The sequence below is a fragment of the Myotis brandtii genome, unplaced genomic scaffold (genome assembly GCF_000412655.1).
Source record: "Myotis brandtii unplaced genomic scaffold, ASM41265v1 scaffold285, whole genome shotgun sequence".
Taxonomy (NCBI): domain Eukaryota; kingdom Metazoa; phylum Chordata; class Mammalia; order Chiroptera; family Vespertilionidae; genus Myotis; species Myotis brandtii.
In genome coordinates this window covers 736,047-748,516 of record NW_005360891.1, presented here as the reverse complement: position 1 = coordinate 748,516, position 12,470 = coordinate 736,047, and the positions used below count along the sequence as shown (strand labels likewise).

Below are 12,470 nucleotides of genomic sequence, written 5' to 3'. Positions count from 1 at the left end.
GGCCAGGGAGGGACATGGGAGATTGGCCAGCTGGGGAGGGAACTCAGGAGGGCTCCAGGACATGTCCGGCCCATCTCACTCAGTCCCAATCAGCCAGACCCCAGCAGCAAGCTAACCTACCGGCTGGAGCATCTGCCCCCTGGTGGTCAGTGAATGTCATAGCTACTGGTCGACCAGTCGACTGTCTGCCCCCTGGTGGTAAGTGAACATCATAGTGAGCGGTTGAGTGGCCTGACCCATCATTAGCATATTCCACTTTGATTGGTTGAATGGATGACCAGACGACCAGACACTTAGCATATTAGGCTTTTATTATATAGGATATTCTGTCTTCAATATATTTCTACCTCTCAATTTCTATGTCTGTTTGCCTCTCCTTCTTAAATCATTACTAATTCTTAAATAAAATTCTCTTGTTGTTTTAACATCTTTGAATCAAAGCACTGTGTTATTTTACCTGCAATATCTTTTATTGCAATGTATGGTAATATATGTATTTCTATTGTTTTTGTGGGGGTTTTTTTGCATTAAAATAGACCATAGATCTCCTTGAAGGAAAGATAATTTCTTGGTCATATTTTTTCTCCCATTACCTAATAAATAATTAACACTCAAATATCAATATTATTAAATCAATTATAACCAAAATAAAGAAATATATAGTAATACTCAACTCTGAGATTAAAGTGACTAAGTAATATTTTCAAGGTCAGTGGAATTTATTTCCCAAATGTTAATATTATAATTTCTGTCTTCTATCCCTCATTTGTTTTGAATTGTCCTTATGACTTAAATAGTGTCTATGCAACTATGCTTCTGTTGCTTAAGGGATGTTCTATGGTTGCTTTGTTTTGAATGCACTGTGTTCTCAATGAGACTGTAAAGTCCTCAAGGGCATGCTTTGTTCAGTTCTTTCCTGTGTTTCTTAAATTGTGTCTAGAATAGTGGGAAACAAACATTCATTCATTTAAGTATTTGTGAGTGTGTCTGGCATGTGCTGAGCATTGCTAGTTGTTGGTGATGTTGATGCTTTATACCTATATCCACACAAACTGCTATAACACCAGCTAAGCAGTACAACACAGTTTATATCTTGATATAAGAAAAGGTCTGTCAAATGTGATAAATTATGGATGTTCATATCAAGGGTAAAAGCCATGATTTCTAAAATTTCAAATAAAATTAAATATTAAAGATTTCCCTCTTCTCACCAATCATGTCTGTTTATATTTTGCCTATGCCTTTTGTTTACTCTTTGGTCTCTATGTCTTTCTCAGGTTTGTATAGTTTTATTTCACATTGAATCGTTCACTTTGCATCATAAAATTTTATATTTTGCACACACATGCGAAGTGTCAGACATTCTAGCAATCACGCTGTGATCATTTCATTTGTAAACTCACTTTTGTTTTAAAATAGTAGTTGCAAAAATGTAGCTCCACAGGTATTTTTAAAAAAATATATTTTATTGATTTTTTACAGAGAGGAAGAGAGAGGGATAGAGAGTTAAAAACATCGATCAGCTGCTTCCTGCACACCCCCTACTGGGAATGTGCCTGCAACCAAGGTACATGCCCTTGATGGGAATCAAACCTGGGACCTTCCAGTCTGCAGGCTGACGCTCTATCCACTAAACTAAACCGGTTAGGGCTCCATTGCTATTTTAAAACAAAAGTGAGTTTGCACTGTGGAGAAGCTAAGGAAGGAAGTGGAGTCCTCACTCGACAACCTTAACTTCTCCCCTTTTTTGATGTGACCAGAATCAGTGGAAAGCCTATTAAGTCATCACAGGTTTTCCAGGTGCTTCGTGCTAAATGGCACATCCTGTCAGCACACACAGAAAATAAGGCTTTCCACAATACAGGGAATGAGAAAATTTAATGAACAAAATAAACTGGCATCCTGTCAGCACACACAGAAAATAAGGCTTTCCACATTGCATGGGGAATGAGAAAATTTAATGAACAAAATAAACTGATGAACATAGGGGTGCATATATTCTCTCTGACTGGTGTTCAGACTCATAGGATATATTCCCAGAACTGGGATTGCTAGGTCAAAAGGCAGTTCCGTTTTTTTAATTTTTTGAGGAAATTCCATACTGTTTTCCATAGTGGCTGCACTGGTCTGCATTACTACCAATAGTGCGCTAGTTCTCCACATCTTTGCCAGCACTTATTTTTTGTTGATTTATTGATGATAGCCATTCTGGCAGGTATAAGATGGTATCTCATTGTGGTTGTAATTTGCATCTCTCTGATAATTAGTGACATTGAGCATCTTTTCATATGTCTTTGGCCATCTGTATGTCCTCTTTGGAGAAGTGTCTATTCAGGTCCTTTGCCCATTTTTTAATGGGATTGTTTTTCTTCCTAGTGTTGAGTTGTATAGTTCCACAAATCCCAAACAAGTGACAGCTGGCATCGGCATGCCCTGTACCTCTTGCTGAGCGGCCCCAAGCCCAGCACTAATGGCAGCCAACCTCAGTTCACAACAAAACCTCTCCCAGAACCTCTAAGCAGTGGCAGCTGACAACTGCAGATCACTTTGTAGCTCCCACCAGGTTGCCCAGGGCCAAGGCACAGGCAGCAGCTGAGCTTGTTCTGCATCAAGGAGACCCCAGGACCAACAAACTTGGTGGATGACTTCAGACTACACCAGAACACCACCCAATTAGCACCAGAAAGGACACACCCAAAGGGTGTTCTTGGCAGGCGTGGAGCCCTGCTAAAATGAATCGTTTTCCTTGGGATCAGCCCTCACACAACAGCTGGTCTACTGTAGTCATGGCCAGTCCTCACAGCCAGTCATCTGAGGGTCAGTCCCACTCAGTGATGTGCCAACAGCAATCAAGTCTCAACTACAACAGAAGAGCACAAACAACCCACACAAGGGACACCACTGGAGCACCCCAAAATCAAAAATCTACAAGAGATATACAATAAATAAAGAGAAAGGAACCCAAGTACAACAGAAAGTCATCAACATACAAGTGAGCAAGAGAATAAAAAAGGAACAGAGAATGACTATAAAAACAATTGGAAAATAATAAATAAAATGACAATAACTACATAGCTATTAATAATTCCTTTAAATGTAAATGGATTAAATGCTTCAATCAAAAGATGAATGGATAAAGAAGAGGTGGTACATATATACAATGGAATATCACTAGGCTATGAAAAAGAATGAAATCTTACCATTTGTGACAAAAGAGGTGGACCTAGAGGGTGTTATGCTAAGTGAAATAAGTCAGACAGAGAAAGACAAATACCATATGATTTCACGTGGAATCTAAAAAACATAAAGAAACATACAAAACAGAAACAAACTCATAGATACAGAGAACAGACTGGTGGTTGCTAGACGGAAGAGGGTGGAGGGACTGGGTGAAAAAGGTGAAGGGATTAAGTACACATTGGCAATCACAATATAGTTGTGGAGATGCAAAGTACAGCTTAGGGAATATTGTCAGTAATATTGTAAAAGCTACATATGGTGTCAGGTGGGTGCCAAATTTATCAGGAGAACACGTTGTAAGTTACACAAATGTTTAACCACTATGCAGTATACCTGAAACTAACACAATATTGAATATCACAAAAGGTGACTCCCTAAATTTTAGCCCAGTTTCCAGTTTTTATTTTTTTTCTTCCTTTTGCCTTCCTTTCACCTTGTGCCTAACAGACAAAAAAATTACGTATTTGGGGGTTTCCAAATACATATTAATTGAAAATCAGTCAACATTTTTAGTCAAATCAATCAGTATGAATTCTCTTAAATGTATCTTAGTTAACAAATTATCAATTCTTAAACAAATGCTGCCTCTTTGAACATCATCAATGTCTAAAATAAACATTCTATATGCCATTAAAGTGCCTAAGTCTGCTTATTTGCATAAGCTCCAGCTTTTGGATATCTATTGCACTTTCAACAAAGAAATAATGTTTCCATAACTGTAAACTGACAAATACTTAATATATATATCCCATTTAGGGAATAAAAATATTATCTGAGTTTGTGTAAAATCCATTATTATTAATTTCTGAATTGCTCTTTTGCTTTTAATTCATAATTTGCTGTTTGTGAACTTTAATTTCCTATAAAATCCCCATTTCTTCATTGCTCAACCATGCAATACATAGACAGCAGCTATATTAATAACCCTCAAAGGTGCAGTGCACTGATACGGCTATTTATGCTGCTGTCTGGAGAAAAGCATATTTATTCTGTTCAAGTACCCATGATACATGAAAACTATTCTTTTTTCAGTCTCACAGTAGATAGTCATTTCAAAACTTCAATTACTATTTCATCATGTTCCCTCCATTACTATTTTCAGCACCACAGCCAATAATTTCTAATAGCAAAAATGTACTTTATAAACCATACACACATATGCCTTGCATGCAATGAACACATAAAGCTATGTATAAATGAATATCTGCAGAAAAAGTAAAATGTATATGAAAATATAAATATATAAATCTTGAATATGAAAATTTTATACCTCCAAGGTACTGATGAATGACTGTTGAATGTATGTACTAGTATACATAGATGTATATATTTATCATATGTATATACTAGTATATCATATATCTTAGAATTGAAGAAAAATAATCATACACTAATATTCAAATATTTCAGTACAGAGATTTATGTCAGTACAGAGCTGTTCTTTGTGCTACAGAGATTATGAAAAATAAAATAAAGTAACATTTCTGTCTTTGAACAACTTACAATTATAATAAATATTATTGTTTTTATTGCAATGAGATGATTGAATGAAAAAAACGATGGTTTATAGTCTCAATCTTACTTTATGTATACCTTAAATTCCATGGAATGGTTATAACTTCTCTTCTTATGTGACATTTTGTTTCTGTATTAAATTAATCTTTTTCTTGAATCTATCATCTATTTTCCCATTCTTTTTGCCATAAAAATGCATACATCTAATGAGACAGGACATTTGGATCTCACCATTTTGAAAAATGATTTTCAATATATTGTCTCTTATAAATATAATTTGTCTTAAGTAGAGGATACCGTAAAAAAATCAACCTTTTGCAGTTTACTGTTCTATTAATTGTTGGGATATTGATGAGTGTAACCCCAAAACACTTATTACTCAGTGTTCACTTTATAAAGAACAATGCAAGATATTTCAGGTCCTAAAGCCATGAAAATAGTTTCCTTAAACTGATAATGTTTCCCTATTTGTTTGGCAGTTCTCATATTTGTCTAATATATAAAGGACTCTTTTTAAAATTGATTTTTAGAGAGAGTAAGGGAGGGAGGAAAACATTCATCGGCTGCCTCCTGCACACGCCTCGAACCAGGAATTGAACCTTTTGGTGCACAGATGGCGCTCCAACCAACTGAGCAGCACCGTAAACATCCTTAAAAATTGTTTATGAATTTGTACATAAGCTTTTGTAACAATTTTGTCTTATTTTTTCATTAACCCTATTTCAATATTTATTTTTTATGCTACCGTACTATATCTCATTTTTAAGCCTTTCAAAGCCAGAACGGTAATGAATAAAAATCTACCTGTGACCAGAAAGTTTTACTTGAATCTGAGAAAAATCTAGATTCTTATTCTTATTCTGCATTGCATTGTCAAGTGAGTGGAATATACCTGTGGCTTCCATTTTATCATTTTCTCCTTCCTCCGTAATGCTCTGAAATCTGTCTTCCCTCTCCATTCTATAGATACCCTTATTAAGGACTTTGCTATATCGTAGGTATTTGAACTTGGGAAAGTAACTGGATCTCTCTATGCCTTATATTCCTCATTTATAAAATGGAGATGAAAATGCCTCTATGAGTTTGTTCTGAGGATTAAATGAGATGTAGTACATGCAGTGGTTAGCATCACTAAGTGCCTAAAAAATGGTGCTGATAACAATGTTGTAGTCACAGTGGATAATTCCCCATACAACCTGATTTTTCAGTTCCTTCATACTTTTAACAGCATGAGCTTTTTCTAGTCCCACAGGCATTAACATTCATCTTTGACTCTGTCTTGTCACTTTCTCCTTCCCTATTGAGCCAATTGTTAAATAGTTTGTCCTTTCCTCTTTACCATAGTTCTCAAATGTGTCCTTTCTCTGTCCCTCTGACCTCACCCTCATTTTATCAGAGAGTAATCTAAAGGGTGCGGTGAATCCGTGAAAATGTTCTCTGAGGCAGAAAAAGAGCTAACAGGATTTTGAGTACGTAAAATACTGAAATATGCAGAGATTCCATAATTGCAAATAAGCAATCAAGAATACCAGGAGGCTAGGATGAGGTGCTCATCTTCAAACATAGCTTAATAAAGTTTATGAAAAAAAGGGGGCTTCATTTAATTTAGATGGAAATATTTAATTTGTAGAATGGTGGTGGGAATAAATTTTATCGGTGATTACTGGTAATACGAAAACTAGAATATTCATTATTGGTCTTAGATTAAATTAACTAACTATAGAACCTGTGTTACACATCCACTGCCCCCAAAATCACTACTATTGGACAAGTAAGTGAATAAAATGGCAAACTGTACAAATGGAGGTAGTTTTACAGTGAAAAATTCATCTCATCCATATCAATGCCTATTTAGAGTAATTTGTGATTTATTTTTTAAAAAAGGCCAACAAAGTTACCAGTGCCTTGTATTACATATTTTATGCTCCAATCTGTTGCTATGTGATTATTAGATTGGAAACACATTGGGAACCTAAGATAGTGGTTCACATATTATAGATTTTCAATAAACATTGTTAAATACATGAGCTAAATGTTTGCTTAAAGACTGCATTACACCTCAAAGAGGTCATTAAAATTTATACTCAATAGAACAAAGTTCAAACTATTCAAATGTGTTAAAAGACCATTTTTATTTTAAAGACTTTACCTTTACATACGGGCCTGTGATCACTCCAAGCAGCAAAGACTTCAGCTATTCGCTGACAGGTGATGCTCTTAGCACCCTGTAGGACATAATCTTCATCACAAGAAAACTGCACAGTTGATCCCAGGCTAAAATTGAACAAAGGATTAAAAAGCAGGATTAGAAGCATATAACATAATGATTAGGCTCCATTTCTACTGGCCATATCCAACAGGTCAAAAGTGCCTCATGGTGACAAAAGTGTCTACTCTGAAAGCAGAATGTGAAAAAATGACTTGAGTAAATGTATAGTAAAAGTCATAAACAGATCAATCTATTGTAAATCAGTAACATGCAGATATTGGTAGGAATTGTATAAAACTGTCATCAACTTTAAGTATCTTGTTATTAATTGTAGAAGCCAAGATTAAAAAATTGAGTGTCTCATGTAAGTAGGTGGAGATTGTAAGGCAAAAAGTGGGTTTCCTAACTTGAATCCCAGTGCTTATATTCATACCACATTACAGTACTTCTCTAGCAGGTTTTTATATGTGTACTAGAGGCCCAGTGCACGAAATTCATGCAAGGGGCTTGGCCCTCGCAGCCGCTGCAGCTTGCCTCGGCCCTTGCAGCCCCAGCTTCCTCCAGAAGGTCTTTCAGCTGTTTGGTCTAATTAGCATATTATGCTTTTATTATTATAGATTGATTTGGACATGTCTATATGTATATGTTTACATATATTTAGGGCTGCAAAATGGTGCTGATCATTTCTATAAAATTAACCCATCCTTTATTATTTACCCTTTTGTAATTAGAATTTTGCTTCCCTGTCCACTGAAAGTAAAGTTACTAAAATGTTTATTTTAAAAAACCCTAATTGCTAAGTGTAACAAATGTTTTTCTGAAATAAACAACTGCCCATGCATTTTCGTTCATAAAATCCTTAAACAGAAACTCACTAACAAGATATATATACAAAGTCCAATTTCCTTAACTTAACATAAAATGTCTTCAAGCAGTTAAGTCCCTGGCAATTCCCACACATGATGAGCCCTTCCAGCAGCTGGACTTCTTTACCTGCCATGTGGCTCTCTGTCTGCACTGCTCTTCCTGGCCCTTCCTGACCAGAGGGCCTTCCCTGCACCCTCTCACCCTGCCTGCATGCGCCAGAACAGCTCCTCTAGTTCCTTGAGCTCTTCATCCAGGGGATCACCTGATCACACTTGTGTTGTGCAAGAAAATATCTCTGCAACAACGCAGAGGACAATTTAAAAAGAAGACAAATAGAGAAAGGGAGACCACTAAGAAAATAACAAATAACTTAGGCCAAGGGTTAGCAAACCATATTCTGCAGCCCAAATCTGGTCCCCTGCATGTTTTTACACAGCCCAGGAGCTAAAAATCGTCTTTATATTTTTAAACATTTGAAAAAAACCACAAAATTAATACTATTTTGTTAAATGTAAAATATACATAAAATTCACATTTCATTGTCCATAAATAAAATTTTTATTGAAACACAGTCATCCTCTTTCATTACAAAATCTATGGCTGTTTTCATGCTATAATGTCACAGTTGGGTAGTTGCAATGGAAACACTTTGGCCGATCCTAGTGGTTGGCAAACTGAGGCTCAGCAAACCGCGGCTTGCTAGCCACATGTGGCTCTTTGGCCCCTTGATTGTGGCTCTTCCACAAAATACCGACTTCTGCGCATGGGCCACGAAGTTTCAATCACACTGTACATGCATGCTCGCACATGGTATTTTGTGAAAGAGCCACACTGGCATATCCTATCTAATAAAGAGGGAATATGCTAATTGCCTGCCACGCCCTCAAAGATGGTGGTGCCCACAGCCAATGAGGATGGATTATGCTAATTGACTGCCAGGCTCTCAAAAATGGTGGTGCCCACAGCCAACGAGGAGGGGATATGCTAATTGACTGTCCTGCCCTTAAAGATGGTGAAGCCCACAGCCAATAAGGAGGGAATATGCTAATTGACCGTCATGCCCTCAAAGATGGCGGCGCCCACAGCTACAAGATGGTGGCGCCCAGTCCCCTCAGCCACACTGGGGTGGCAGGCACATGGACCGGCCGGACCCACCCCGAGGCGGTCTGCCTCCGGAGACCCCCAGTTCCCTCTAGTCAAAGTATAAAATGTTTACTATCTAACCCTTTAAAGAAAAAGCCATCCAACTTCTGTTCCAGACTAAAGAAGACAAAAGGTAAGAAGTAAGTGGTGGCATGGCAAAGAACAGAAAGGTTAGTATAGGGGAAATCTAGGCATTAGAATCCAGTCTTCACCAGAGTTCTTTCCTTTCTTTCTCTCTTTCTTTTTAAAAAGTGGTTTTATTTTAAATATAAAACAAAGCAACAAAACAAAATCCACAGTTGATTGAGTTATCATGAAATAAACACCCAGATATCAAGAAATAGATGATCTTAGGGTCTTCTTGGACTTCTTAATGACTCCCAAGTTTTATTCAGATGACCCTGTAGCCTGAACAGCCTTAAAAATTTACTAATGATGAACTTCCTACCTTTTCTTACTTCCCCACCTCATAAATGGAAACTCCATCCTTCCAACTGAAGATCAAAAACCATGGACTCATTCTTTAGTCATCTTTTTCTCTTATTTTACACACCCACTCCCCATGGAGCAAATCCTGTTAGCAACACTTTCAAAATCAAGAACCTAACATGTCTCACCTCCTACAGTGTCACCGACATCATATGAGCCACCATAATTTCTCATATATATTATTGCCAATAGTCCTTTTGCTATGTGTTGGTTTCCTGTTTCTGTTCTTGGCTCCTTGCAATCTATCCTTAAATGGCATCCATGGCAATCATTTTTAGAAAATGGCTCAAATTATGTGATTTCTATGCATCAAACCTTCTATTATTTCCCCCATTCCTCTCCTTTCTCCTTCAATCTCTGTTCTTCAGCTACATTGACTTCCTTGCTCTAGCTTGAAAATATTAAGGATGCACTTGCCTCAGGGCCTTTACATTACTCTGATATCAGTCTGGAAAATGCTCAGCAAGAAGTCCATGTCTGTCACATTCTCATTTCTAGTTTTGCTTCACATCACCTTATTCATAAGGTCCTTCTTGACTATTCTCTATAAAACAGCTAGTCCTATTCTGTAATCTTCCTCTATGTTATTTCCTTTACATTTTCTGATACATTGTGCATTCGTTTGTCTACTTATTGCATCTCTCATCCTACAAGAAAAACTCAGTGCTTATCTGTTTTGTTTCCCAACCTGTCAAATATATCCTAGTATACAGTAAATTGTTAGATATGTATATTCATACATATATGTTGTAAATTGTTAAATATGTCTATCTAATCTAATAATAGAGAAACATGGTAATTGACCGTACCTTCACTACGCCTCCCATTGGCTAATCAGCATGATATGCAAATTAACCGCCAACAAAGATGGCGGTTAATTTGCATATACAGGCTGGGAGCAAAGACTGAAGACAACATGGGAGTGAAGTGCTACAGAAGGGAGTAAAGTAGAGGCGGCGGAGACAGAAACGGAGCCAAGGCTGCAGAGATGGGAGGCAGGAAGGGAAACCCAGCTGCAGAGGCTGGGAGCGGCAGGGCATACCCGGCCGCAGCGGCTGGGAGCAGCAGGGCAAACCCGGCCGCAGTGGATTGGAGCCTATGGGCAAACCCTTCCGCAGTGGCTGAGAGTGGGAGTGAAGCCCACCTCAGCGGGTTTCACTCCCTTCTCTGCTTTGCTTCAGCCGACACACTCGCTATGGTCCAGAAACAGCTAAGAAAGTAATGTGATCAGAGCACAGCAAATGAAAAAGACAGTGGTACAAAATAACGTTAAAGAAGCAATTAGAAATTGGGGTCAGATCATTTGTGAATTTGTAGGTCATGGTAAAGATTTTAACCTTTACTCTGAGGGAACTGGGCAGCTATTGTAGGACTGAAAGCCAAAGAAATGACATTATGTGACTTTAGGTGTTAAAGTGATAATACTAGCACTGGATGAAGAATACAATGTAAGGGGCAAAGGCAGAATCAGGGAGTATGGTTAACTAACTATCCAGTAATCCTAGCTCTCATGGAGATGCAGTGATGGTGGTTTGTACAACAGAGGTGGTTTTCAGAAACTAACAATGGTGAAAAGAAATTGTTTAGAAGGCCTTAGAATAGGCCTGGTCTACAGAAGTAATTTTAATTACTAATCTCTTCCTAACTTAATGAATTAATGATTCTGTCAAGGTCACTCTGCTGGTCACATAATTATAATATGTTTGTTTGACCAGGCTCTTCTTGCTAAAAATAACAAATTGCATCTTGTAACAAGTGTTTGAGCTTGTTTTGGGTTTTTTTTATTATAGCAAAGCAACTCACTTACCCTGAAGACAGACAACTGGCAATCATTAACAACTGAGTGCATTGCTACGATACCAGACTGGCCAGGTATTTGCATCAAATACCCTCCCCTCCACCCGAAGTTTAACAGTCTCAGCAAGGTTTTCTTCCTTTACTACGCTGGAGAAGTAGTTTCGAACTGCAGTTAACAGTTTGAGCTGCAGAGTCCCAGAGGCCTTTCAAACCCTACCGCTTCCCTCGCTCAGCTTTATGGCTCAGAGACAATAAAAATCTCTCCAAGCTTCTTCATCTGCGGTGATCACATAATGAAATGTAATTTATAACGTACACAGGGCTTAACACACATTGAACACTAAGTTACTTCTCTCCAACTGGAAATAATTGTGAAAATCATTAATTTCTTACCTACTATTAAGAGAAAGACTCTTTGTCATCTGCAAGCCCTATTATCCAGGATCACAGCTCAACTTTAAAATATTCTGAACCAAAAATACAGAAGTACTAAATAGCATAGAGAGGACAGAAATCACCGAAAAAAACTAGTCTTTCCAGTAAAATCCAGGCTCAGTAACATCCAGGAAATGGGTATCATGAGCAAATGCACCACCTTCTTTTTATGAACTGATTTGATATTTGAATCAAATTTAAAGGATCACTTACAACTAAGTTTCATCAAAAATATGTATTTCTTGAATAAGTATTTAGTTATACTGCAGTGACAACCAAGGAAGACAAGCTGTATTCACTAAAATTTTTCTGTCACCACTGAAGAGACACCTGCCTTTTCCAGATAAAAAAACTTTCTACTTCAGTAGGTTACTCAATTTGATTGTATATCCGCAAATAAATGATTGGACACATTTTAAATTGATAGTAATAATAACCAAGCATATGTTATGCAACTACAAAGTTTGGAAAACAGTGTTGATTTTCACCATGATTATGCGGGCCGAACTTTAAGTGCTATTATCTTTTGAAAAAAAAAACTGTACATATTACTGCAAAACACAAACATATAAGCTCTCAATGAAAGAAGGCATGAATTTTTAAAAGTATATGACATTATTTATTTTTTTTTGCATGTATCTGTCCAATTTTCCCAACACCATATATTGAAAAGACTGTCTTGATTCCTTTGTATGTTCTTGCCTCCTTTGTCAAATATTAATTGAGCATAGTGGTTTGGGTCGATTTCTAGGTTCTCTATTCTATTCCATTGATC

The 12,470-nt window shown here is 37.2% G+C and overlaps 1 protein-coding gene across 1 annotated transcript in view; it reads right to left on the bottom strand.

Annotated features, from left to right (window-relative positions):
- CSMD3 (CUB and Sushi multiple domains 3) overlaps nucleotides 1–12,470 on the bottom strand; it is an 888,294-nt gene that overhangs the window by 509,322 nt on the left and 366,502 nt on the right. The window contains exon 10 of the mRNA XM_005869050.2: nucleotides 6,905–7,029. Coding sequence (XP_005869112.1) covers nucleotides 6,905–7,029 — 125 coding nt within the window. The remainder of the gene's footprint in view (nucleotides 1–6,904; nucleotides 7,030–12,470) is intronic.